The sequence below is a fragment of the Epinephelus lanceolatus genome, chromosome 6 (assembly GCF_041903045.1).
Source record: "Epinephelus lanceolatus isolate andai-2023 chromosome 6, ASM4190304v1, whole genome shotgun sequence".
NCBI lineage: Eukaryota > Metazoa > Chordata > Actinopteri > Perciformes > Serranidae > Epinephelus > Epinephelus lanceolatus.
In genome coordinates this window covers 26,890,696-26,918,651 of record NC_135739.1, presented here as the reverse complement: position 1 = coordinate 26,918,651, position 27,956 = coordinate 26,890,696, and the positions used below count along the sequence as shown (strand labels likewise).

The window sequence follows — 27,956 nt, the reverse complement described above, 5'->3', positions numbered from 1 at the left end:
ACTAATTTAGTTTAAAGCAGAAATACCCCTTATGTTATTTTGTGGAAATATAAAACCATATTACCAGCAAAAAATTAGAAATCTTTGGTGTTTTCTTTAAAGTTGATCACCATAAAATCGTCTGAATACTGGTGGTATTCAGCTTGTTAAATATTAACTTAATCACAGAAAACGGTGTAATTGACTCATCTTTTGACTTGAAGGCTACAACTAATGATTATTTTCTCTTCTAACCACTGAGTTGTTTAGTGTGTTAAATATTTTTTTGATGACATGAAAAAAGAAATATCCATCAAAGTTTATGAGAGCCAAATATGCCATCCACAGAAGTCTTTTACCCAGTCCAAAACTCTTATTTAGTATACATTATCAAAGAAGAAAGGAAGTAAATCTGAACACTGGCATTGCCATTTGTGCTACAAAACAACTGAAACAATCAAACATTCATTAAAAAGATGGCAATTAATTTCCTTTCAATCTACTAATGGAATAACTAATTGTTTCAGCTCTACTTTGCAGGTCTTCCACTGATGCAAATACATCCACAACAAAATACAAACATCTGGGACAAGCTCTGTTTCCTTAAAACATTTATTTTTGTAATAATTTGTCCTTTTTTTCTTTTTGCGTAAGTGCAAAAAATGCACCCAAAAGAGCCACCTGAGGGAAGTCTACATCTTTAAATAAAAAAACAAGCAAAGTGTACATTTATAGTACAAAATTCTCTTTTTAAAAAATTGCACAGTTTGTGTATAATATATATATATTCATAATCTCAATTTTAAACAAACTTTAAAGGCTCAGAAAGTAAACAAAATACACCAAATGAAAAATAAAAACATTTTTCCCTAGAATTTAAAGCTGAGGAAACTTGAGACCCTGTTTTCATTTGTGTCCACCATAAATATACATATTTATATGCAAGTCTCTTTACATAAAGTCTCTGTGCTAGTGTTTGACCAGACAATCAAAATTATTGCAAAGTAGTTTAGTTCTACTATAAAACATGGGGATGGGGGTGGGGGATAAAAGCTTCTTTCTGCTGAACGTTCATTAAGTTATGCAAAAAAAAAAAAAAACCCTGGGTTTCTTTAGACCCCATTTTGAATTTACTGGAATCCCTGCTTTCACAAAGGTTTCTGTTTCACAAACTGTGTGCATTCAACATTCCCATAGAACAATCCAGAACTCCAGTTTTGCTTTTTAGCGAAAACACACATTTCCCTGACTTCTTTTTTTTGTTTGTTTTTGTTTTTCAACTTTACACAGCACCACTGCCCAGAGGTGGTGGTCAGCGTCGATACGGGTGGAAGCCCTGTACGTTGTGGTTCTGCCCTCTGCCGAACGCGGTGGCGGCAGGCTGGGCGGCGGCGGGCTGTGCTGTCGGGGCCCCGTACGAAGCCGTCGGCTGGCTGGGGTCCGCGAAGCTGTGGCTGAAGGCTGTCAGGTCTTGCCCGTACCCTGTGGTGGGTGACAGAGGAGAGAGCAGGAGGGAGAGAATATGATGTCAATGTCCTGGTCACCACAGGGTGTTTAGGGAGAAGCCTTACTCCTTTAAAACATCGCCTACTAAAAAACTATTTTAATGTTGAGGAAAAATCCACCCCGTTACCCTTTCGCTATACAGTGTATTCCAATTGTTATTGTTTTAATATTTTAATTTTTTTGAACAACAAACTATTGGAAGTATTGACAAGTCACAAAAAAAGTTTATCATCATAGTTACTTGCTGGTTTTAACAAATAACATCACATCACCCAAATCCTTGCCTCACTTCATTGCCTTCCTGTTTGCTTTAGTATTGATTTTAAAATTTTATTGATCACTTTTAAAGCACATCTAGGTCTGGCCCCAAGCTATACAGCAGAAATGTTGACCCATGTTGATCCTGGCTGTTCCTAAGTCAAGGCTTATATCTAAAGGTGACTCTGCTTTTGCCATCAGGTCCTCTTGGCTTTGGAACAACCTGCGTGAGGAGATAAGGATCGCAGAATCAGTGACTTTGTTTAAAATCACTTCTCAAAACCCACTTTTATGTGATGTCGTCTTTGTATTCCTTTTAACATCATTTCACTCTTTTTGTTTTGTATTTATAGTCAATATCACCTGCTTTTTTTTTTATCTCACTATTTGGTTTTTACTCGTTATATTGTCTTCCAAGTATCCTTCTTTTGCTTTGTCTGTCAAAGCACTTTGTAAACTCTTTGTAAATCTATTTAATTCAATTCAATTCCATTCCGTTTTAGCAGGTAGCAATAGGGCCGGTCCAGAGGAAAACCATGGCCGAATTTGTTCCCAGCCCGACCCTACCTGTAACGTTATCCCCATCTCTCGCCATGTTTCCCAGCTCAGCTGCCTGCTCCACCAGTAGAATGGTGGTGCTTGCTGTGCACTACATCCAATACATCCTGGATACAGCATCTCCATCTGAGTGTTAAAATGGAGCATCTGTATTTTTGACAGTACTGAAAATAATACCGTCAGGATTTTTAAATACTCTGATATACCGTGATACATTGATACCACCCAAGCCTAGCCCGAGCATACTACTTTATAATCAGCCTTTAATGCACTTGATTTTTTTTTCCTGATAACTGGTAGATTAGATCAATTTAATATCTTTTTCTTTACTTTGTCCAGTAATTAAACTTTGACTAGATCTACATATTTCATATATATTGGGATCTAAAAGATGTACTTCTTTCTATTGTTAGGCTACAAAGGGCTCTGAGATGTGTCTGTGATAAAGGGCTCTATACATGACTGAACTGTGAAACACCAAACCACTTAATGGACCAAGATTGGAATAATAGTGTGTTTCTGTATAGCAAGACTTGAGGGTTCATGATGGGTTTTTCCTCTACATACTGTAAATACTGTATTCCTTCAATGAGCCCTTTAATGTTGAAAATGATTCTGTAACAGTGTTAAAATGTATAAAGACAAATGTGACAATTTCAGGGGAATTAAAAAAATCACTTGAACCAGGCTTCATTGGGGAAAACAATCTCCAGATTATCTTTATAATCAGTGCAACACGCACAATGTTCTTCTCCTCAGACACTGGATGGCACCATGTCCCTGCAAACAGACAAGGGAATCAAAGTGACACCCAGGGAAGGAAGCTAATCTGCCTGAAAAAAAAGAGGCTGGGGCAACCCAAAATTAACCAGCCACTGTCCGAGCCAAAGGGACGTCAGGGGTGAAACAAACTGAGTGGTTTATATCAAATGGCTGGTAGAATATGAAAACCAGTTGCAGCCAAATCTTTTCCAGCATCATGTTAGCTATTTTCCTACCCTGGTAACACCCAGGTTAGCATTGATTTTGAAATATCACTACTAAATACTGGAATGGGGGAACCTTATAAATAACTAGTATGAAAAGACGAGATAGAAAGACAGAAAGAAAGAATGAAGGCAGGAAAAGTTAGAAAATACAACACATATCTTTTAGGGTGTTCAAAGTGCTCCATGAACGGAACATAAAATAAGAAATCTGAAGAACAGGGAGCAGTCCCGACAGGACCGCCTGACAGAAGAATCTGAGAGGAATTGGAAATTTACTGCCATTGTGTCCTCCTTTAAATCTTCTTTCCTTTCTCATCCCTTTAGCTATAATGTGGAGACAGTACATGGGGGAAAAAAACAACGGGTGAATGGACTGCTGATGCATAGAGACAACTGAACCATGAACAAATTTTCTGACAATTAGATCATCCTTCTATAATCAGCAAAGCAATGCGGACAGAGAGAGTGGACAAAAAAGGAGGACATGGTTAGTCTTCGTATAGTAAAACTACAGCCACTGAGGGAGATCACTGCTTAGAGCTACGAGTGCCAAATTTAAATGTAAATGTCTTTCAAATCCACTCAGCGACAGTCGATGGCTGTGTCTTACTATACAAGAGTATTCACAGTAATTTGTATGTACATGCAAAATGTACATGCAAAATACGAAACACTGAGCAAAAGAAAAGAGAAAAAGAACCAGGTTGCAGCTCTATAAACACTACAGTACTGAACAAATGCTACCTTTGTGGTTGGAGAAGACGATGCTGGCACCTACCTGCACTATATCCTCCCTGCTCATCCTGACCATAACTGTGAGAAGGACGCGTTGGTCCGTAGGCAGAGGGGTCCTGAGGGTAGTTACCCAAGCCTATCAGGGAGATGAGGAGACCAGGTTGACTGAACCCAGATACTGCTGGCCGACTACTTATCATAGTTCCCCCCTTGCTGAGCTAACAGAGCTGCACATTTGTACTCAGTTACTGCGTCTGCACTATGCTTGGAGAGGCATCACTGCTCAGCTTCATCTGGAAGTCAAAACAGAATGGAGTGTGAGTGTGTGAGCTATCTGCCAACACGCCTGACTTTTTAAATCATGCCAGCCTGGTCTCATTAAATTTTGTGAAATGTGCATGATGTGCTAAGATGCAAGTAACGTAATAAAAAAAAAAAGATCCCACCAAGATAATACTACGAGAGGGAAGCAACTGGCACTAGATCAACCGTACCAGTGGTTTTGCATGCTGTAGTCCATTGAATACAACCTGTATATACGTCACAACAAATGCCGTAAGTGTCTAGATTGATTTCCTATCTTCCTCACTTTCAGAACGCTGAGACAATTGACTTCAAATTGACTTGATTTACCTTTGTGTCACAGTACGGTACTGTTTTGTGTACTTGAGCTGCAAGCACTGATCATTTTCAGAACTTTATGTTATTGGTGAAACCCCTGTTCTGAACAGCGTGCATTCGGCGTGCAGGAGTTCGCGCGTCATTCAAGGACGTTTTAACATCCCAAAGTTAAGCTATAGCCTACTGTTGAGAAAATATCACTACCATGGGCATAACTGAAGGGACAATGTTAAGTTAATCTCTATAAACAGATATCTACATATGTATGCAGAATCTGTAGACAACGGCACAAGACTTTGGTATCGGACGTGTTTATAGTCAGAGTAGCATTGACCAATCATGTTTGGGTGGCAGGTAAGTGGTGTGTGGGTGTGGGTGTGTGTGTGTGTGTGTGTGTGTGTGTGTGTGGAGAGCAGGAACACAGTGGCCAAAATGGAATCTCAAACTCATCGGCTATCTTCTAACAACGATTTAGCTTTTTAAAAAATCTATCTGCATTCATACACAGACATTTGTTTATAAAGATTATCCCAAATGACTAGCATATGAAGGAGGAAGTCTACCCTGAATGTCTGCTGACTATACTGGATCCCTGGATATATGGCCGTTGCCCCCAGGGGCTTATCCTTTGAACACCACATCAGAAAGACAACTCAAATTTGCTTCTATCAGTTAAGAAATATTTCAAAAATCAGACACATGCTCAGCTACAACAACAAAGAAAAAGTTATTCACGCTTTTATATCTTCACACCTGGACTATTGTAACTCGCTCTTTACCTGCTTAAACTCACTCAGTTTCACAACTACAGGTTATTCAGAATTCAGCAGCTAGATTATTAACCAAATCAAGAATGTCATGTCATATCACACCAATCTTAGCATCTTTGCACTGGCTGCCCGTTAATTTTAGAATTCAGTTCAAAATTCTATTAATCACCCATAAGGCAATTCATGATCTGGCCCCAGAATATATTTAAGAACTTTTAACGCGGTCACCAGCCAGACCTTTGAGATCAGAGGAGCAAAATTTATTAATGGTTCCTCACTCAAGATTAAAAACAAAGGGTGACCGTGCTTTCTCTGTGATGGCCCCTTGCTTATGGAACAGTCTTCCCCTCAGCATAAGATCAACAGATTCCATCACAACTTTCAAAAGCCTTCTCAAAACCCACCTCTATACTATGGCCTACAGTTAATCACATATTATGTTTTATGGTTTTTATTGTCTTTTGTGTTTGCTTGTTTGTTTGTTTTATTTTGGAAAGCACTTTGTGCATGGCTTGAAAAGTGCTTTATAAATAAAATTATTATCATTATTATTATTATTATTATCGTTTTCAGACCGACAGGCAATTAGTTCCGAAACTCATGTTAAGTTGCTCTTCAGTAGTCAAATTTCCAATGTCACAGTGTTCTTGAACGCACCAACAAGGGGTTTTGACGAAAGAGTCAACAAAATGTTTATTGTGACACAGTACACTATAACAAAACGTATAGCCAGCGCCTGCCTAGAAGTTGGGAATCATTGACATACACTGTATGCATTGGAAAATGTCAATGAATAATTACATGCAGAACCACTGGTTTAATCTTTACATGATCCAGATTAACTCCCTAACTCCACATAAGCCAAATGTAACAGAAAATCGGACTTCCTTTATTTGTCTAACCTAAACCATTTACTAATCATAGTGTCGTATCCAGTTCCTGATATCGTCACATAAACTGTCGTGGTTGAGTTGTGTAACTTGTGTCCACAACATCATCAGCGTTTCTAATTTTCTGATCATTTCACAAAAACTTTGTGAGACTGTGTTGCTACTGCTGACTTTGACTACTGGACTAAAGTGCCTGAACGGGGCAGCACACACTAAAATGCAAAAAGCTGGATGGAAGATAAGCACAAGCAGGAAACACTGAACAAGATGGGCGCCTGTCCTGACTGACAGCAATCACATGGCTGCTTTAAATGTAGATCCAGCAGTGTGAAGCAGCTGTAAGCCAAGTCAGAAGAAAAATACCAGCCAGCCAAAAAACTGAATGTAGCTTTCGAATGAACATCTGACTCTTATCTGTGTGCTTATGTAACTGAATGGGTGGATGTTGAATGAAGCTTATTCTTTTTCCATGGATGCTGGTTAGCTTTCACTGTATCTCTGTCTTCATATGTATATAGAGTGTCACTGGAGATGCTACCTCCTCACAGAAATTAAAAAGGCACATCATTTTCTTCAAGTGGCTTTATGAAATGTCTTATTTTCTACACGCTGGCTGAAATTTGGCCAAGAATTTACCAGCTCAGTAGAGATCCAGGAGGAATAATTATCCTGGCTGAACGCAGTCCAGCTCAAAGACCACAAAGACACCCACCAGAAAACGAAACCTACAGACACATTAGTCAAACACTGATCTGCCCAGGAATCTTACTGATATCTGCATGTATCCACAAGGCAGAGGGTCAAAGTTAACATTCTGCAGACAAGCATGCAAAGCTCCGGTGTGATAAACTGATGAACACATTGAACATTTTTGATAGGTAGCTTGGCAGGTTGGACATGCCTAATTCCAGAAATAAGGTTTCACGGGCAAAATATTGTCATGCTTTTGCTCTTCTATGGCTATCATGTCAAGACCAGGAAAATAAGCCAGCAAAGTCATCAACAGGGAGGAAGAGGAGGAGATGTAGGAGGGAGTAATTAAAAGGTAGGAGTATTTGAACCAAGTCAAATGTTTAGTACAGTCGGTCAGGAGAAGGTTGCACTCCCTTGAAAAGAATAAAATAAAATATAAATGCAAAACAAAAAAAAAAAAACATTGCAAGGCAGGATGATCTAATTCAAACCTACCAAGACCTACCAATCTTTTTACCAATCCACAGACCAGCTGGAAAAACTCGACAGAAATGACTGCTGAAGACTCCCGGATATGGTTAAACTTCAGCAGCATCTTCATGGCAGAGCCAGAGGGGTTCATGTATGCAAAAAGCATGTTTGCATGTGGAGCAGTTCAAGCTAAATGGTACCAAGAGCAAGCTCCTGCTTGTCTAAGGGTTGTAGATACGCACTTAAATGAGCTGTAGTTGCACCCAATAAAATATCCAGGGAGATGGGCAGGGCCGAGGGGTGAATACAAACCAAATGGGAGAGAAAAGGGGCAGCAAATTGCTTAATGCACAATGCTTTTCTTACCATACTGGCTATAAGGGAAGTCAGGCTGCCCAGTGGGAGCTTTGCTCAAGTCCTGAGTTGGTGTGGTGGCGGGGGCAAAGCCCAGAGGTGCAGTTCCCGGAGTTGTGGGTGGAGGGGGAACCTGTGGAGCATACTGGTCTGCTTGTGGTGTGCCGAAACTGTAACCTGTTGGAGAGTAATAAGATTATTTCTGTGACTGTTAGTTTATGACAGATGCTTTATTACATGAGTACAAAAGCCATACATCAGATGACCGGCGCCAGTGTTGGTGAGTAAAACATAAAATCTCTTTCACAAGTAATCTAGTCTCGTCAACCTTGTTGACCACACCGCATCATCATACAAAAACTTTTAGCCAGTATGAATAAAAGTTTTACATCCACGCTTTTTCTAAGTATCAGTGGTCGGTTGAAATTGTGACCACTCTGCTACTACAGCGCAATGCAAATTAGATTTAGACTTAAAGACTTTTTATAATGCCACTCAGATTGAAATTTAAGACCAATTTTACAATGACAAAACTAAAGAAAAACACAAACTGACATCAACTATTTAGGTTAGGGACAATTTTGCCAAAATTATGTTTATTGTGACATAAAACACACATAAAAATATTGCTCCCTGGCCCGACCTAACTCTTTCCTAGCCTTTGGACAATCATTATTGTTTGACCATCTCTAATGGCAAGCTGTGTCTTATTGGCCAGAGTTAACAGCTTGATGTGTATCGGAAAGGACAGTGCCTATAGACCCAATGTAATCTAATACGTTGTTACATTATTCAAAGTGCAATATTGTATTCGCTTGCAATGTGTTTACCGTACAAGTCGGCATAGGCGTCACCAGTGGTTGAATTGTTAATTTTTAACAAGGGGGATGCAAATGTTGCTTTGATTTTTTGCGTGCACACATCATTAAATATGATAGCATAGATGTGCAAAATTAATCAAGATAAAGAAAAATGGCATGACCTATACCTGCTGCCTTTAAAAACACAAATATTGCAGTAGTATTGCTATTGCAGTACAGAAAAAAAAACATTTTAGAGTATAAAAAAGAGTAATTCTGAAATAGCTGTGAAAATTAATCTTAGAGTCACTCTTATCCTATAGACATTTCCTTCGCCGGTTATAATTTCTCCTCACCTGTGAAGCCTTGGGCTGATAATTGGTGATGCTGTCAGGTCCCTGTCCTGATACCTGCCTGGTTTCTCCCTGTCCCTCTTCTATTGCAATAATATAGATAATAAATGTGCAAAGCAAAATTTAGAAATAGAATTAGGAATAGTAGTGGTGACATAGCTGTGGAATTAACCTCAAAGTTACATTTATGCTATAGATATTTTCTCTCAGTCAGTTATAATCTCTCCTCACCTGTGAAGACCCTGCATGATCATCCTTGCTGGCCTCTGGTCCACTGTCTCCTCCCTGACCCTGCTCTTTATATTGTGGCAATAAAGATTAAAAAAATATGTGCAAAGCAATAATGAGCGCAAGTTCTGCGCAGAAATTAAGGAGGAGTGGGGTTTTTCCCAGCATGAAACTAGCTAGCAAGTGATTTAACATAGGTAACAATAACATTAGTATTCTTGTTAACTAGCTTAACTTGATACATTGGCATCTATTAATTAGTCATCATTTAGCTAACATTATTTACATGCAACAGCATTACTCAACTTACACGGTTTGTTTGGAAGAAACTGTGCAAGGTTTTTTGCTTCTTGCTGGCTGGTTTGCTGAACATAGTTAACACTCAGCAGCACCGCCCAGCAGCACACATCTCGTCTGTGCGATTGATTCTGATCACAACAGGACAGCGTGTGTATGCCGCCTGGCGCTGCCGACTCATGGTGCGTTTAAAGACGGATCGGAAAAACGCGTTACCACATGTTAAAAACTAACTGAACGGATGTAACGGCTGTAAAAAGTGCGTGGGATGGAGGGCACAGATACGGGAAGTGCAGGGGACATGTCCCCTGTGCCCCCCCCCCAAAATTACGTCAGTGCCTGCACACACAGATTCTAGATTAACAAGGGGAATGGTTTTTGGTCAAGATCAACAAGAGGGGGTTGCTTTTTGGTCAATTTTCTAACAAAGGGGATGGCATGCCCCCTCATTTCGACCACTGGGCGTCACAATGAAAGAAAAACAACAACAATATTTTGCAGCCCAGCTGCCCATCTCTGATAGGGTGGAGGTTCCTCCCTGACCACAGCAGCAGCAAAGCTGTCTGAAAACCTGACACAGATTCCACTGACACATCTTACAAACCCATTTCAGTGTTAATAATCCAAATGTACTTTGTAAGGCTTTTTCACTCTGAGGGAGAAAAGTACTAGAGATAAGAATTAGAACACTTTGTGGCAGAGAAGAAGTGTTTCAACACACAGGACAGTCGACCATCTGTGACCGTAGTGAAAAATTACTTTTCAGAAACTCTTGAACTCACTCTCTAATTCACAGAGTTACTTTCCATATGTTATTTTACCTGTAACTACTTTGTGGTGACGTTTAAGTGTAACAAGTGAGTGTCAGTATTACTGACCAAACTGAGGTGCTGTGCTGTAGCCCTGCTGAGGGTAGGCCTGAGGTGCAGCGAAGCTGCCCGCCGGGGTCGTGACCAGGAATGCGTTGAAAGGTGACGGAGGTTGTGTGGGGGTGCCACGGCTTGCTGTCAACGGGGGTCCATACCCGCCTGCTCCAACAGAGAACAGATCTATTATATAGAAATGTTTTCACATGAATATATGTTTTATATAAATTATTAAGACCTAAATAAAGTACACAAGCAATAACAGTAATTATGAAAAGAAGAGCCTGCCCAGCACAGATCAATCTGAATTTGTCTTACTGCAGAGCTGAATAATCAGACATAATGTTGATAAATAGTAATAACAGCAATAATAATAAACTGAAGTATCTTCTGAGAGAGCGCAAGGCTGACGCTGCAGCGAGCGTTGCAGGTTGACCCGGAGGTGGTGATATGAAACCGAGCCTGACCAATAGCAGAGGGAGGCTGGAATCTATTCAAGGCTGCCATCTGTCTCAAGCAGCAAATTATCAGCAGCCTCAGCCATTATGAATCAGTGATAACACGTGCTGTTAACTGTCATCAGCTTATTGGCCACACAGAGTGCAAGCCCAGCTCTGTGACACAAGCGTTTCAAGATAAGCACATGATCACATGGCAAAGACACAAAATCTATTTGCAGATCAATTCACAGTTATGCAACATACAGAAAAACAACTAATTCTCTAAAACGGTAAGGAAAGATATTTTCTGTGTGTTGTCAAGTGCAGATCAAACACCTACCTATGGGTTGGCCGGTAGTCGACACCCACACTCCTTCAGGAAGAGAAAAAATAATTTTAGACTGGGGACAATAACTGGAATGTAAAATGTTCACAGAATCCAGTTTCACATTCACACTGACAGTGTAACAAAGTTAATGTTAGAGCAGCAGGTTTAACACATTTAAACAGTTACTATAGTGTCTTCCTCACTCGCTCTGCTCCCACTCACCCTGTGGCCCGTAAGGCTGTTGCCAGCCCTGGGCAGGCTGTGCTGTCCAACCATTAGCTGCACTCAAGATGCCCCTGGGTGCCCACTGGCCCGGGCCAAGCTGGCCAGGAGCTTTGCTGTCACGAGGTTCAGCCTTCTTCACTTCCACCTGGACAAAGGACAAGGAGGGCACAATTGGCAACACCAGTATGAGGCCCATCAAGTCCCTCACCTAGACAGACCTGTCCTACTGCTGATTATTTAATGTCAACATTTTGGGCCAGTTTGAGATCTTTCACTTTACGTCTATTGGAATAATGTGGGCCAACTATGTTAGTTAATATTACTGTGTAGCCATGTGTGTAGCCATGTGCAGCTATGTGTCTCAGGTACTAATTATCAAGTGAGATTTTCACAGTGGCCTAAAATCATAATGCAAAGACAGAAAATGATGCACATTTTCTTTTTAAATCCATTATCTCCAGGTCACGGCCTCTTAAGATGTACCTGAGAAACATAGATCTATTGTTTTCTTCAAATGAATTGCCCTATATAATGATAAAGACATCTAATGGAAGGTTATGACTTACCTTTCTCCAGCTAACGCTTATAAAGAATCTCATTTTTATTTTATTTGGAGTAAGTTTTAGGAGGGGAAATGGATGTAGAGAGAAATTTGTATCTCAGGTCTAACAGAATATATAAGGTAAACATGCAGATAATACAAATAAACATTCTTTTCAGTCAGTCTAAAATTGAATCTTCATACTGTGTCAAAAGTGAGATTATTTTTTTAATTGAGTACAAGTGACAAAACACTTTGACCTCAACATAATGTCAAATTGCTGCTGGAGGACACCGTCTTTATACAACCTAAATCTCAAATGTAAGAATGGTGACCTTAATTTCTTTTTGATGATTCAGTTAAAACAATTAAGAACACTTAGTTGGTAATCACTGCCTTAACACTGACAATTCGTTAACACTCTGCAAACTGACGTCATCCATCCATTACACTACTTAAATTTTACTTTTAAATGTCATCCATTGCTGTAATAGTTATACGCCATGGGTCAAACATAAGTTTATTGCCCCAAAAAACAGAAATAAGTCCTTCCTGTAACTAGGCAAAGCTACCAGCAGTTAACCAGAGCAAAGAAACAGGCTGAGATTAGGGGGGGCGACCAGAAATAGACTGAGGGGTTGAGTTATTGGGGTCACCTTGCAGGAGGAAAACGAATCACAAATTCCTCCCCGCTTTAAGGTGTTGCCACCTTCCCCAGCCTCCCCTCTTCCTTCTCTGTCGACCTAATTACATGCACATGTTTCCGGCAGTGGCCTCACCGCCGCCGGCAGCTACCTGAGCACTTTCTCCCGTGGGCATCACAGCTACGAGTGATGGATACCATGACTTCTGTACAGTCCCCAACAGCAGAACTGGGATTTGTTCCACAGTTTGATATGCTCCAATTTCTAATTTTGTAACTCATATCTCCCCACCTCCCTCAAGTCCCAGCGTAAGGTAATGTCAAGTCAAGAACAATGGATTAAGTCGAGTCTTGATTCCTGCTGGAAACCAGGGCAAAGTCAAGGGGGGCGGGTACCACTGGAGAGTATACAGGTTGAACCATTTACCAAGGAAATGGGATTCAGTTCATCTTTTTAATGTAATAAACAGTGACATTTCAGTAAAAATGTCTTGTATTGTCTCAATTTAATTGATTAATATACTAAAAAACATCTTAAATCCAGCTCAGGGAAGCCATTACATCCCCTTGTCTAAACAAAACAATCTGTCTGGTAGCTCTCTTCTGGGGGAAAAAAATGAATTGGCACACAAGAAAAAACAATTTAATTTTGTAGTTTGTTTAGTATAAACGCAGGAGGGGCACCCTGGGTGGTCAGGTGGTTTGAGGTGCTGACAACAAACCGCAACTTCCTCCAGCCAGGGAGCCTGATTGCATATCATTCCCCATCTCTCTCTCTCCCCTTATTCCCTGTCATCTAGCTACTGTCCACTTTCAAATAAAAGCACAAGAAGGCCCCATTATTCAACGCAGTAACACCACAGTGATTAACACTATTCAGCAAGCATTAACTCAGCTTTAATGCTGTGAATATGAGTTAAAAACCTCAAATGCCAAACATGCACAGAGGTCTTCTGGGTGTCAAGTGTCGCAGACTGTCCTTCAAATATTCAAAACACTAATGCAGCCATGTAAAGATCAAGGACAGAAACAAGATACATGTGATGGATATGATATGACTGACTACACTGTGTTTGACTTTGATGATTTTCTTATGCCCACAAATCATTACTGAGGGCAGAGAACAAAATGTCTCTATTGGGGAAAAGGGCGGGCTACTAATGAATGAGAGCTTTAAAAGTGCCTTTAAAACCCAAGTGTCAGGACCAATTATAGCCCAATATGTACAATGTTGTACTTTATTGTTTTAATGGTTTGTTTTACTCAGCCGAGATGCCAGGTGGGTGGTGTTTGCCTCATGCAAAAGAACAATAGATGAAATGCCAGAAGGTTAGGAGGTGTGTCTCAAATATAACACCGTAATGCATTTATAGTTTTCTCCCGGATGGACAGCTTACCTGACACTATCTGAATTGCCTTTGTGCAGTAAACCCCATCCATCTGGTGCACCCACTGAGTTAAAACAAACACTAAGAAGTGACATGCAAATATTATTGTGCGACTCGTGTCTCATCCTAAGCAGCGTTTCGGGGAGAACTGTCATTTGTTATTTCGAGAACTAAAGGACACAGTGTGGAGATTCTTCAACTGAGGTCACTGAGTTGAGCTTTTTCTTTAACTTTTCAAAAGGAGAAACAAAAAGAAACAGAAAGAAAAACATGTTGACGTGTAAGTGACCTGCCAACAAAATATCAGAAAACAAAAGAAACAGAACTGATTGGACCAATCCTTTAGGTGTTTTATAGTCACTGAAATCCAGCTTTGAAAGTTTGTCTTTTCTGTTGCTTTATCATATTTCAAAATTATGTTACTTTAATATTTTAAGTACAATCTAATGTACTTAAGACATCCTAAAGGAGTGGTCGATTTAAACAAAGCCTTAGGCGACGATTGAAACTGTAATATAACAGCATGAATAAAGGATTGTTGTGCTTCTGGAAGCTTTAAGTCATAGCAATAAGTGTGAAGGTAGTATGTGTTCAGAGCAAAGTATAATAATAATGATAATAAAATGAGTAAATGAATTAGAAGCCTGATCATTTTGAGATGTTAAAGGCTAATTTTGTGCTGTATGATGCTGTCACCAATGAAGAAGCCACTGGGAAATGCACAAATAAAACAGTATCACAGTATCATTCTCACTCTGTCGCCCAAGCCTCTGTTTGATCTTAAGGGTAAAATAAAACTACAACTACACACTTTTTTGCCCATGATGTCGTGAAAATGCATGTTGACAGCCTGGTCCACTGATTGTTCGGCCTCGAAAGTAATAAATCCAAAACCTAGCCAACGACCAAGAGTGAATCAAGGTAGCAGGGGGGGTTGTGACAACACAAGATGAAGAACAGTATTGGGCTTCAGCAGAGTGAGGATCCGTCAAGACTGAGCAAGAGGCTCCTGGGGTTCGGATGATGTCGCAGACTTGCAGAGCAACACAAATCCAAGACTAAAGCCTGGGGGATTGAAGGAAACTTTTCTCTTTACTGTGCAGGGAAATGTTTTGTGAAGAGAACAATACAGGACTGCTTAACTGCTAAACATGAAGAATGATGAGTGCAGCATTTGATTTAATGTGAAATGTCACATAAAAAAAGTCAAAATGATCTTCCACCCTTCCACATTAAGAAATGCCAATTGAATCAATACTATGTTTTGTTACTTCATGCCGTTTCATCCAAACCCCACCTTGATCTGTCCCTTGGTATATTGCTGTGGAGCACACACTCGCAGCAGCCATTGTTAATGCATCACAAAAACATGGAGAAACACAAACTGTAGAATGCCTAAAGCTTTCTCCAAGCTTTCCCAAATTCAGTATTTTACTTTTGAGTCAGCCAGGATAAGCCTACAATGGACAATTAAAATATTGCTCACAACGGTAACACAAAGATATAGGCCACAACTGGTTTCCCAAAGTGACGAGTTGCTGATTCTGATCAGGAGTTTTCATGGGGAACATACAAAGTTCATCAACTAGAATGCGAACTTTTTGGCCCAACAATTCAGCTCAGTTAGCTCGTCTAAAACAGGACTTTTCAGAGCGTTATCAGGCCGCGGCGCGCTGCAGTGATCTACTTTCAACTTGATTAACTTTCCACTATGGCAGAATTGGGTTGTGTGCACGGCTCTACTTGGGGACCTAACCTGAATCCAATTAAACGTCCTACGAGACGAGTGAGATTTTAGAGACCTCTAGTACCATGCCAAGCGTTCCCAAGCCTCATGATCTATTGCTATTAATAACATCTGTCAATGACCCGTCCTTAATCTAAATTTATACCAAGTTGACACATTAAAGTCTGACAAATCTCCATTACAGCGAAATGGTTACACTCAAGTTGAAATTTTAAAGACTTAGTACTCAAATCAGATTTCAACTACTGATGAAAACGATGTGTTCCTAAAAAATGTTTGATGACAGGGAGACAAAACTTGTAGTCAATGAACTATGGCTCAGACTACTAGACGTAGAACTGGAAAATAATTAAATATGATCATTTATAGAGCCACAACACCTACTTTGATTTTTTAATTATTCTTAAAAGCTTTTTTCTACATTAAAAAAGACTAAAACAACTTTACTAGTTTCAGCTTTTTGGAAATGAATATTTTCCTGTTTTTTAATTAATTAATTTTTTTTTTATTATTATTATTTTTTTTACTTTTTTTATGATTGTAGATGGAATATCAGTGGGTTTTGGACTGTTGATCAGACAAAACCAGACATTTTAAAACATCATCACAGGCACTCTGGAAAATTTATTTTTAATAAACATTTGTAAATATTAGCTGACATTTATAAACCAAATCAACCTGATGAAGACTGTCATCCATGTATTAATAAAGGATTAAACTTACAGTCAGAGTGCCTTAGATGCTCCTCAGACTGCCAGCCTACACAGTACCATGGAGTTCTACATAAAGTAAGCTGGACAGTCTTTGTTTTTATTCTTATTTGACTACTTGCTTCAATTTATTTATTAATATTGAAGGTAAATGGTTGATTAATTACTGAAAATGATCATTAGTTACAGCCCTAATCATTTATTCTATGATTGTGTTATTGCAATATTATGTGATTAAAGTATTTCACATCTAAAGATACCAACTTCGCATTTGACTTAAATGGATTCAATTTTTAATGTTTTGATTTTTTTAGCTACTGTTTACTATGATAAAGTTCACATCACCCTCCAATTTTAATCATAAATGTAAGAAATAACCATTCAGATTATGCACGTCAACACTTGTGCCTGTTTTCCACCAAACAAACTCATTTAACGACTACCTCACTTCCTGTAAAACTATGGAGGCAAATCCTCAACAAATTCTTTCTCTCTAACCACAAAAAAATAGATAAGTCTTCAGCCAGTTTCACAATTTGATGCACCTTTGTACACACCCCATTTTGACCAAGTAATAAATTTGGTTGCTTTTACATTTGGCCTGTACCTCTGTGCTACCAGTCAATGCACAGTAACCTAAAGGAGAAAAGACAAATCTTAAGAGACACCGTTAATCACATTCAAACCATTCACAAGGAGAAGGGGGACAGAAGAAAGAAAAATAGAAAGGGCTTACTTACAAAAATACTTAACTTTCTACATATGGGAAAACACATACTATGCCATTTAAGATACATGTATCAATTACGTCTAAATCAAGGCAAAGAAAACTTATTCCAATGTTGAAAGTCTAATGGTTTTAGTAAAAGAAACTGATTATACTATTAAAGATTATGTAATGGTTGTTACTGGTGCAATACATCATGTTAAATTCCAATGACAAACTATTCTGGGTTTCTCCCAATAGAGAATGAATGGGGGTTTTGAAGGGAGAGCAGTAATACATGTTGTGGGTCAGTGGCCGCTGCATCATTGCTATGTAGGACAAATGCAGATGTAACAGCTGTGACTGTAACTCAGCGGGCAGAGTCTGACACCAACACTGCCAGTGGCACTGGGTCTGATTCCCAGTGAGGCCATCCATGCTAAAAGTGTCAGCACATGTCATAAACTCATGATACATTTATGATTAAATGGACAAACTCCTCTGAGACTTTAAAGGTCTGTCAGCTCTACTGTCAGGAAATACTGTAGGTAAGAGAGATACTTTTGGAATAGCAAAGTAAAACCTTTTAAATTGGTCCCATTGTTCTGGTGATAACAATATAATATTCACCTTCAGTGTCTGGGCTGAAACCAGGCTCTTTGAAGGACAAATCCCCCCTTCAGATACTCAAACTGGTCTCAATATGCCAGTTGCATGTTGTGATAAAGTACTGTATTTTTTGGAGCACCTACTTTCCTGCAACTTGCCCTCTCTCCTTTAGTTTGTGATTTCCCATCCACTTTTTAAAAAAACCTTTCAATTAGATGCATGAACGTCTTGCATTTTATACGTTTTAGTGGAGATACTTTCTCATATTCCAGAGAAGGGCAGAGAATATATCAATATTTTATCAATATTATGACATTGATTAGATATCATCTTAGATTTTGGATATCGTTTTATCATAAGTGTTGTTAGTATCATTATTTTATACATACATACACTGTTGAAGGGAGTCTGTGACTCAGGTTTTCAATGGCAACAACTGCTCTTGTAGTCGTTGTTCATTTGACAAAAAATACCCTTGAACATTACATCATATCCACATCACTGATGTTCTTTTTTTATCAAAAATCTCTATTTGTAAATACTGTGTGAAGGCCCCAGTAGTCAACCCTGCAATATTGTTGTAATATGAATATCCAGGTATTTAGTCAAAAATATCATATTTGTTTTTCTCAATATCACCCAGCCCTATTTCAGAGCTTACACTCCTTAAAATATGACACACCTGGTAGCTGTATTGCATTCTGCTTTATCAAATGCTACTCTAAGGACAAATTGAAATGTCTGAATTGACTTTTCTTCTTTTCATCATTGATGTTTTAAATAGCTTACAATTTCTTTAGTCAAACTTTATCTTAGAGATTGATCAATCAAGTCATCAATTAATCGTCACTTTTTAAGCATTATGTCAAAAATTCACTGAAAATGGACATTTGGTTGATCAAAACAAGCACTTTAAGTGTTAAGGAAAATTATGACACACATTTTTTGCTATTTTCTAACTGTAGTGCACTGCCCTATAAAAACGCACCCTTTCAGAGCGGGCCGTTTGCTTGGCCTCTGGTTTTGCTGCTTGTAGCTTTCTTGAGAGCCGCTCCTCCAAACAACTTCACACTCAACACTGCTCTTCCTTGAGTCCGACAACAAAAACAGTCGTTCCAAAAGTTACGTTGCTGATGCTTGAAATGTTTAAGTTGGTCTCTCTTTCTTCATCTGTTCTTGACTGTACTGTAGTTAGCCATAGCGAGCGACCTGTACCCAGCATGCCGTTTGGCAGTGTAACAGTTAATAGTGGTCCCCTCTCAACACACTACACAGTGTGTACATAACATACTACTAGTAAATATGTCCCATAGATCTCAAGAGCTCGCACCTGACATGGCACTTTCTTGGGTCATCAACAATACACCCACCAAGTGTGAAGCTGACTGAATGAACTGTTGTCGAGGACATCTAAGGACAGACATACAGACAAAGACTCCTTCTATTTTAGTTAGATTTAAAAAAAAACAATCAATTAATAGAAAACTTTTAACTGCACCAGCTATTTGGATGTGGTTTAACATTTATGTGAAACTGACTAAGCCAACTGTGCTGCCGTCTTGACCGGAACTCCCTAAAGGAAGAGATCTTATATCTCAACAGGACCTTCCTAACTAAATAAAGGATAAATAAATAAAGACATCACATTTAAATGTGGCCAGTAATAAATGGTAGTGGGAACAACAAATACAAAAAACTGCGGAAAAGCAGTAAAAGTGTTGAGTACATCACCTGCTAAAGTCACTATTTATTTTAGGGTGGATTTGTCCTTTAAAGGTTATGTTCATGTGTTTTCAAGTCTATACTGAAACAATAGTCAGGTGCCCAATTGAACATTAAAACAGGTTTTGCTTGTTGTGATCATTCTTCCTGTTCATACTGGCCTTTACAAGATCCATTCCTAATATGGCTCCGGTTAGTCGTTAAAGGACCTTTACTTTGCAAGAGTTACACTGCTGAGGCAGCATTTATCAGCTTCAAGTAAACACTTGATTACATTGACATGAATGCGGACTGTGGATTGTTTCTCCCCATCAGTTACACTGGGAACATGTTAGGAAGGTGTCGTTTAACAGCCAGTGTGAACAGGAGGAATAATTACACAAAGTAAATGCTCATTAAATGTTCATATAACCCCCTGACTATTGTTTTAAGACAGAATCTATCCTGTAACACGAGTGGACTTAAACCTAGTAATTCTTAATACATCCTCATATAAAATCTGACATGTCACTGAGCTGTTTGAATCAGAAGAATCTTCCTCAGAGGTTTTATAACATGTATGAGAGCCCTGTGTGCACAATTAGCTGTGCCTATGGATGTAGTGTTTGATGTAGTGATTATTATCACCCAATTGCAGGGAACCTTGAGGTGCTCTTGAGGATGACCGTTTTCACTATTTCAGCTCAGATGAAGACCCTGTGAGGTCAAACCGATCTGTGTTTCCATGTGCTGTCTATTTAACAGAGTAGAAATGTGTCCATGGAACAGACTCATGTTGTCACACAAGGTCATGAAGGACACTGCATCAGTCCAAATAAAACAGCATGTAATTTCTGAAAACATGTTGCAGATTTGAGCATGTGACAAAGGCAGAGATGAGGTTTTTAAGGTGCCTTTAACTATCGTGTCACGTGGGCATATTACATGCACGTAACACGGTAAAATGTGTAACCATTACATGAACTGAAGGTACTGATTTAATGATAAATGTTTAAGAATTTCATGTATTTCACAGGAGAGCGGTGTGTTTGATTTTACACTGAGCTTTTCATTCCACCTCTTGAAATGTCAAGTCAGATTTTCCATTTGATTGTACGCTGTGGTGACTTTGTGCGGGGTTTTATCCAGCATGCCTTTGTGTTTTATTGTGTGTCTTCCCCACACATAAAACTCCTGTTATGGGTTTGTATGTGTTTGAATTGAATTGAATATCTGGGGGTGAATGGGCTTTTTCTCTTTGGGCCAGAATAGTTTGTCATGAGATTTAAGATGGTAAGGTATGGAGAGGGGAGAGAAAAAACGGGATCAGCTTTTACCTCGGGGCCTCTGCTTCTCCGCATCATAGATCATTACCACCTCTGTGACCTTGAATGGGACAAAGGGAAACAGTGGCTCCATTTAGAAAACCAGACAGGGTCTGTTCTTAAACAAATTAAATATTCAGCCTTAAATTGAATGAAAAAATTAATTGTCCAATCCCATCCCACAGTAAATTCCCTATTTTTTTTAATAGTATAGTATCGACCCTGTTCAATGTCACATCCATTCAAGCAGTCTTAATTACGATATGAACGGCATTATGCACTTGGCAATACTCACCACTCCGAATCTATTGAAATAGTCCCTGAGTTCAGGCTCGCCGCAGTTATGGGGGATTCCACCTACAAATATCTTCTTTGATTTATTGCTATCAGCTTTGCTGCCCTTCTGAAAGAAAACAGGGAGTGTATGGATTTCAATATCTGTTAAAGGATCACTCTGGGAAGGGGCCAGTTAGCCATCATCTATTCAGACAGTGCAGAAGAAATTAGGTTCTCCTCTTGCCCTGGGGTATAATTCTTAACATGTCATGTCAATGCAAACACTAGTCTCCACAGATCAGAGAGCACGGCTTCCTCCACTTACTCTCAACCACTAAGCATTTCACCATTGCTGTGCGCTGCACTCATGCTGCAAAGGCTAGAGGCTGCTTACAACAAGGATTTTTTTTAACAATTAAATCTTCTGCTTTGTTAGGAAAACATTCAGCAGCAGCTACTCAAGTGCAAGTGTTCTAGTAGCAGGCCTCATTTATAAAAGCTTCTGACTCACACTTTATGCTTACAGCCAATTATTTGACATGTTAAAATCTTGTATTGACTGCAAAGGTGCAATAACTACAACCTTCACTGCCCAAAGGGACAAAATGGCCATAAAAGATCTGCAGTGGGTTGTTGATCGACCCACAAATTTCTCAAGTCGCTGCAGAGATTTCAAACATTTCCCTGCTGAGAGCTATAGAGTGCTGCAGGAATGAGTCCTAAAACCTGGAAACGAGTTAACATGTTTGTGCTTCCAGTTACCTCGTCTCAAAGTCTATGGGTTTTTAGTGTGATGGCTGAAATAAGAGAAGATAATAAGAGATTTTCCCGTTTTGTTCTATGACATGAAATACATCAGTAAATAACCCATTCATGAATTTCTAAGCTTTAAGGTTTCTAAAATGGAAGGCTGCTAACATGTGGCTATATGAGACTACAGAGGTTGTCCAGGGCATTAAACATCATTGAGCCGAACACAAAACTTATCTACTCATTAGTCCACCTTTATAGCCTCATTGTGTTTACACTGTACACTTTACTGTTGTAAAGTATTCTAACTCAAATCTTATATCTTGACCACTAGCTAGATCAGGTTACACTATGGCAGGGGCCAGTAACCTTCACTATCAGGAGCCATTTTTTAACCAAAAGTTAATTAACAAAAAATTTGTGTGAAGCCACGAAACATATTTGAGCCTTATAATGAAGGTAACACAGCCTATAAACATTACTCAGAGGTCTAGATGAGCATTCATTAATATGCTCTACCGTAGGGTGGCGACTCTGCAGGGAGCTATTTATGATTATTTGGTACCTTAACACTGCATTTTTGGTGGCGAAAGACATTAAATCTGACTATGCACAATTAATTCTCTGTTTTCCTCGGAGACTTTTCTTTTTTTTTTTTTCTTTTTTTTAAATTTCCATTACTAGCCTAGCGAGGAAGACTCAAGCCTAGCCACCGTTTTTGAGCTTCGGCAAATTTTAAAGATAAAGCGACAGTCCAGATGCAGGACACATATTTCGTATGACAAAACATTTAACATTTTTTCCTTTTCAGTGTATAGGCTACACATGTTTACAACTGGAAAACTTGTGAATTTCTTAAGGCTTACAACACTGATTACTGAAAATTAAAATGTTGAAAAAATGTTAATTATTTCCATGTGATTTTTTTTCATCAGAGTCACATGGAGCCACTTAAGAAGATCCACATGTGTCCCTGGAGCTGCAGGCTGCCTTTCCCTGCACTAACTGAAAGCCTTTTGTAAAAGTGGCAAGGGTGAAAAATCAAATTTACAAGTTGGAAACTTAGCTGTGGCAACACTGAACTCATGCGACCATGGTGTAGTTCATTTACAGCCTAACATCCGTTTTTCACTTTTGGCGATCGTATTTACACTTCAAAAATCATAAGAGTGGTTTTAACTTATAAAGATTATCTTCCTGAACAAAACGTTAGTGCCAAACTTTTGTTTGCCAAAGAGCTTATTTTCTGCAATTACCCAAAATCTACAGGAAAAATCCCATTGGCTTTTTGTCAAGGGAACCAGAGGGTGATGCTAACTTCGTCATCCCTGCAGCACTCTAGCCCTACTTGTGTTTAATTCAATGAGGGAGGGTGGTTATAAGAACAGGTTTCAGCTTAAGATGGCGAGAAAATTAAATTGTACTAAATGATGTTCTATATTCAAAAAATTAAATGTGAAAGAGTTATTATAACTCCAATATTTAGCATGGTGGCATGAGCCTATGACCTCTTTATGAGTCACCTTTGTGAAATCTGGGAAAATGTGATTTCATCATGTGTCCATTCCCGGCAAGTGTATGCTGTACCAAATATCTGCTGATGTTGATGCAGTCCCTTCATCACAAATAGAGGTCGTTATGGGGTTGTTACAAGTTATAAATTTGTTAATGCTTCCTTGATTTATCAAAGCCCAAAATGAATTTCAAGCATTCTCAAAGTTATAAAGGCTGTACACAGTGATTGTTTTTATTGCACTCTTTGAAGAAACAAAATGTAGGTCAAAGTCAGACAGCTTTTATACATGAAGCTCGAGGTCTCCTCAAGGCCCATGAAAAGAGTTCAACCTCAGGAGGAGGGGATGGAGAGACTGATGGCCTGAGTCTTATTCCAGCAGAAACACCTAGCCTAGCCTTCCCAGTAGAAATCAGATTCCTCTTACCCAGCCCTCCTTGGTTCGAGACTTTTCAGGTTGCATTCCTCTGGGAGTGCATGGCTTCGGGTCAATCTGACAGCGGGGGGAGAGAAAACGTTTGACATTAGCCCCAAATAAAAAGGCACCTTCAAATGTTCTTTTCCACTGAAACCATTACAGTGTATTGACTCGCCTAACATAACTGTGAAATACATTTACTGACATTAATTTAAATATGTGGCCAATAAAATTTTATGCCCTTGTCCACCTCCTTCAGCAGAACAAAGGTGGTAAAATGTAATCCATTATGAACTGTGTGGAAGCATTAATGCAGAAGGAAGATTAACAACTGCTGCTTCTTTCAGTCGTCTCACAGAAATCCAGGTTCAACTGCCAATTTTGCTAATTTGACTTTAAACAGGTAAGTCTTGTTGGGCAAACAAATGTCACAATTTTGCAAAGTGCATCGTCTGTACTAATGTCTGCAGGCAAGTACAACCCACAGCATAACTGTGCTTCTCCTTGAATAACTTCTAACTATTCTGAATGGTGAAATACAGTATGAGGTTTTTTTTTCCCACATTGCTCACACAAAGCGCAGGCAGATTACTGGGGATGATTTGACTATCTGCTCCTTTGATTTAAAATACTCACATTTCTCCCATCAAGATTATGCGGCTTTGTCTCCAGCACTGTCCGTACACAATTGGGGTCTTTGAATTTGACAAAGCCGAAGCCTCGCGACTGATTTGTAGTTTTGTCCTTCATGATGACACAATCTACTACTTCCCCATACTGTGAGAAGTAGTTTCTAAGTGTCTCTGAGAAAAAGAAAGAAAGTAATTACGTAACAGTGGTGCTTCATTAAAACAAGCACAGAAACATACAATACAGCAAATGTGGAATTATAATAGAAGACACAACTCAGCACAGTTTGCCTCCTCAACACAAATAAGGGTAGTCATGAGTTACAGAACTTATGCTTTCATTATGATACATGACGCTATGAAAATATCTTCAGCACTTCAACCTGCACAAACCAAAACAGATGTGGGGGAAAATTACAAGCACCACTCTATGAAATTACTCAGGGAACACTACAAGTCATTCAGTGACCTTGATTTTTTTCTTATGGTAGAATATTGGGAATTTTACCTTTGTTTTTTATGTAAATACACAAAAACAAAGCACAGCCAGATTCAAGTCACACATTGACACTCACAAAGACCAGACAAAGCACTGACCCACTGTCATGTTAAAGAACACCAAACGTAAACCCAACCACTGTAACGCCCGCACACACCCACAGTAGCAAGGCATGCAAGTTTGAACAAATGAGGAGTCACTTTGGAGAGTTATCGTAATAGCTTCTCTCATTGCTGCGAAGCCCTGGGGCATCAGCTAGGGAAACAAGCTCAGAGCGGTGTAGTTTAGATCCTAATGTTAACAGTGCTGTTAACACAGGCAAGGCCTTGTTCAAAGTTATACAATGGCCAACCAAGCATGAGCCAGTAAAGGGCTTTGGACAATCTAGACCATCTCTGGGTAGGTCTGGGGAGGGGAACGTAGAGGGGGGGTCAACTCCACTACCAGTGTTGGCAACGCCTCATCGGTGATTATGCAATATCAAAAGAGAGAAAATATCAAAAATCCCAATGACAATCCAAACACAGGAAAACTGAATAAAGAGCAGCAGCGGCCACAAGTAGACTTCACCAAAAGTGTGTGGAGGACACTTCTTGGAATATTTGCATTAATACACTGCAGTCTACAGACACAAAAATAAACCGTACAGCTGCACCAATGTGGTGTTTTCTGCAGGGCTACAGCGCTGCATTGCAATATGTTTCTACTTAATATCAAGACATTAACCTCTTCCACTCTGCAGGGACAGCAGCGTCCTTGGCCGACATTACTGTCTTTCAGAGGCTGTAATTTTGAAGTTTTCAAGCTAAATCTGTGTAACACATGGTATCATATTGCGGGAACAACTTATGAGAAATAATGAGCATGGGAATGCCCGTCAGATACTTTCATCATAATGTTCTAGGCCTCTGCACACCTTAAAGTTTGAATGGGTGCCTTACCAAAACATGTTTATTACATATGTATGACTAGAAAAACTAGAAACACAGTGCTGAGCTGCATTTAAATTATTATTCAGCTTTCCTGCTTTTAGATGATGTATACCACTTCTATGTGGAATATACTGTTGACCTGCTATATGTTCTTAAAGATCCCCTGTCCACCATATAAAAAAAAAGACAAAAATGGGTCTTTGGTAGGGAGCGACAGAGTGGAAGAGTTGATATTTTATACATATTAAAATGCATCAGTCAGTGGTGTTATATCATCCAAACCATGTCATATAAGCACATCAATATCATCATGCAGCACTTGATATCATCTAGAATTATAACTGCTGTAACAATGTGACATTAGCATAAATATAAGGTGAGCAAAAGAATAATTTAAATAAGGCAACATCTGATCAAAGAACAAATATGCAAGACTGTCTCTACCTGCAACACCATCATGGCATCTTAGTAATGATTTTGTCAGAGACTATATCATGCACCCTTATTTTACTAAAGTTATGAAAACACCAAATGTCATATGCAAAGTATCATACACTGACAACAATTTTGACAATAGGACATTTCAACAGTATTGCCCAGCACTACTCTGTATGTCAAAGCTTAACATCACCTGATAATCTATAGAGTTTATTCAACTTCCATTCAAACTCTGAAGTCTCAACATACACCAACCAGATCCTCCAGCCTGACAACAAATCCACGCAGCTACATCAGTGTCACCTTGACAAATTCCTGTCAGTTCATTTAACAGCTCTGTTTGCATGAAGCGACTGAGCCTTCATAGGTTAAACAGCATGACTTACCTTGTGTGGTACTCCAGTCCAATCCACCCACAAAAAGTTTCCTGCAAAGAGGAGATAAATGACAAGTAAGTCAACCATTAAAGATCACTTTGAGTCAGAGTATAGGATAAACTGTTTTACAAAAAGCATGACAAAAAGCATGGGGACATTTCTGCTTGTCTAGAGGGCCTTACAGGACTGAAAACACAGACAGAGAAGATTGACAGCACAGTTTCTGAGCCATAACAACGCTACAGCCGACTGAACAGCTAAGTACACAGATATTACACAACATGAGGCAACGCTGCCACCAAAGCTGGTGCAAAGGAGGGAGATACACACAGGTTCAGTTAAAATGTATTCAGTGTGACTCATGTTGAGGTCCAGTCCTAGTCGTAGATGTCACCGTGGTCCTCCAACACTGACTGCAATGGCCTCGACAATAACGGTCTTTTTATGAACCTCCTGCCACGTAAGTTACCCCGGGACAGAGCTGTAGCGTTTAGCAAGCTAACACAGCACTCAGCTGACAAACTGGCTCCAGGAGCTCCAGCGGGCACCAACTGCCTCCGGCTCCAGCCTCCACCTCTGAAACACCGAGTGTGCTCCAGCCGGAGCGGAGCGGAGGACGGGACAGCGGCTGCTCGGTTCCCCGCATGCGGACCGGTGAACTCCGATGCTGGCTACAGCACTGGAAGTTTAACGGCTGTTTAAGCGGCACTAATATAAAACTAGCCAAGTTAGCGAGTTCATTAATGATTAAGATTACCGCTGAAACACATTCGTGGTGAATGTGGCGGCTGCGATAAAAGTGGAGGGTTGCTGCAGACGAGGATGCTCCATCCTCCAGCAGTGTCCGCTAAATGTCCTCGCATCGGCGAAGTCAAGAAGAGGAGACTTTCGCTTCGCTGGCAAGCGTTAGCTAGGCTAGCTCAGGTGCTTCGAGCTAACTGGGAACAACACTGAAATAAGTAACTACTCTTCACCATATTCCCTTGACATGCCGAGTGGCAGCACTCAGGATAAACAAAGTGTATTTCCCTGTAAGCAATAACACCAACAACTGCGCTACTTTGAAGACTACTTTCACTTTTTGGCCGTCTTTCCTCGGGCTAGCGATCTCGCTAAGTTACTACAGCTAGCTTAGCCTGCTAGCTAACGTTAGCTGACAGATGACAGCTTGACAAGAGAGCACGCTAATTTTAAGTTACGATGCAGTTCACAGTTTGACGCGTCCGCAGCGGAAGGCTTCGTTAAATGGCTCTTACCCGACTTCATCTCCGACTAAGTTGTTGTTCATTTCTGAGGCTATAGCGGGGGACTATAGGCGCTGTGACCGGCTTATTGCTTCAGTGCTGCCCCTCTCAGACTGAGAGCGGAGGAAGGTCACTCCGCTTTTTGGTTC

General features: G+C 39.7%; 1 protein-coding gene across 5 annotated transcripts; it reads right to left on the bottom strand.

Annotated features, from left to right (window-relative positions):
• Positions 1-577: 577 nt before the first annotated feature.
• On the bottom strand, positions 578-27,956 carry dazap1 (DAZ associated protein 1). 5 transcript variants are annotated; one of them, XM_033621511.2, is made up of 13 exons: positions 27,820-27,956; positions 26,573-26,613; positions 24,325-24,491; positions 23,698-23,763; positions 21,027-21,134; positions 20,744-20,792; positions 14,745-14,827; positions 11,359-11,506; positions 11,149-11,181; positions 10,381-10,551; positions 7,837-8,001; positions 4,069-4,161; positions 578-1,461 (listed from the first exon to the last, which is right to left on the bottom strand). In XM_033621511.2, the coding sequence occupies exons 1-13, from the start codon at positions 27,849-27,851 to the stop codon at positions 1,292-1,294; spliced, it is 1,326 nt and encodes a 441-aa protein (XP_033477402.1). In that variant the 5' UTR covers positions 27,852-27,956; the 3' UTR covers positions 578-1,291. The 5 variants fall into 5 exon arrangements, with proteins under 5 accessions (XP_033477402.1, XP_033477403.1, XP_078024997.1 ...); XM_033621512.2 differs by having other exon boundaries at positions 10,381-10,530; XM_078168871.1 differs by having other exon boundaries at positions 21,027-21,131.

Bases quoted from the DNA above. Each gene is read 5' to 3' on its own strand.
- dazap1 (XM_033621511.2), bottom strand. From the start codon at position 27,851: ATGAACAACAACTTAGTCGGAGATGAAGTCGG. The intron at 21,135-23,697 runs GTAAGAGGAATC...GTTTTCTTTCAG, and splicing joins CTCGAACCAAGGAGGGCTGG to AAGGGCAGCAAAGCTGATAG. The intron at 20,793-21,026 runs GTGAGTATTGCC...GTCCCATTCAAG, and splicing joins ATTTCAATAGATTCGGAGTG to GTCACAGAGGTGGTAATGAT.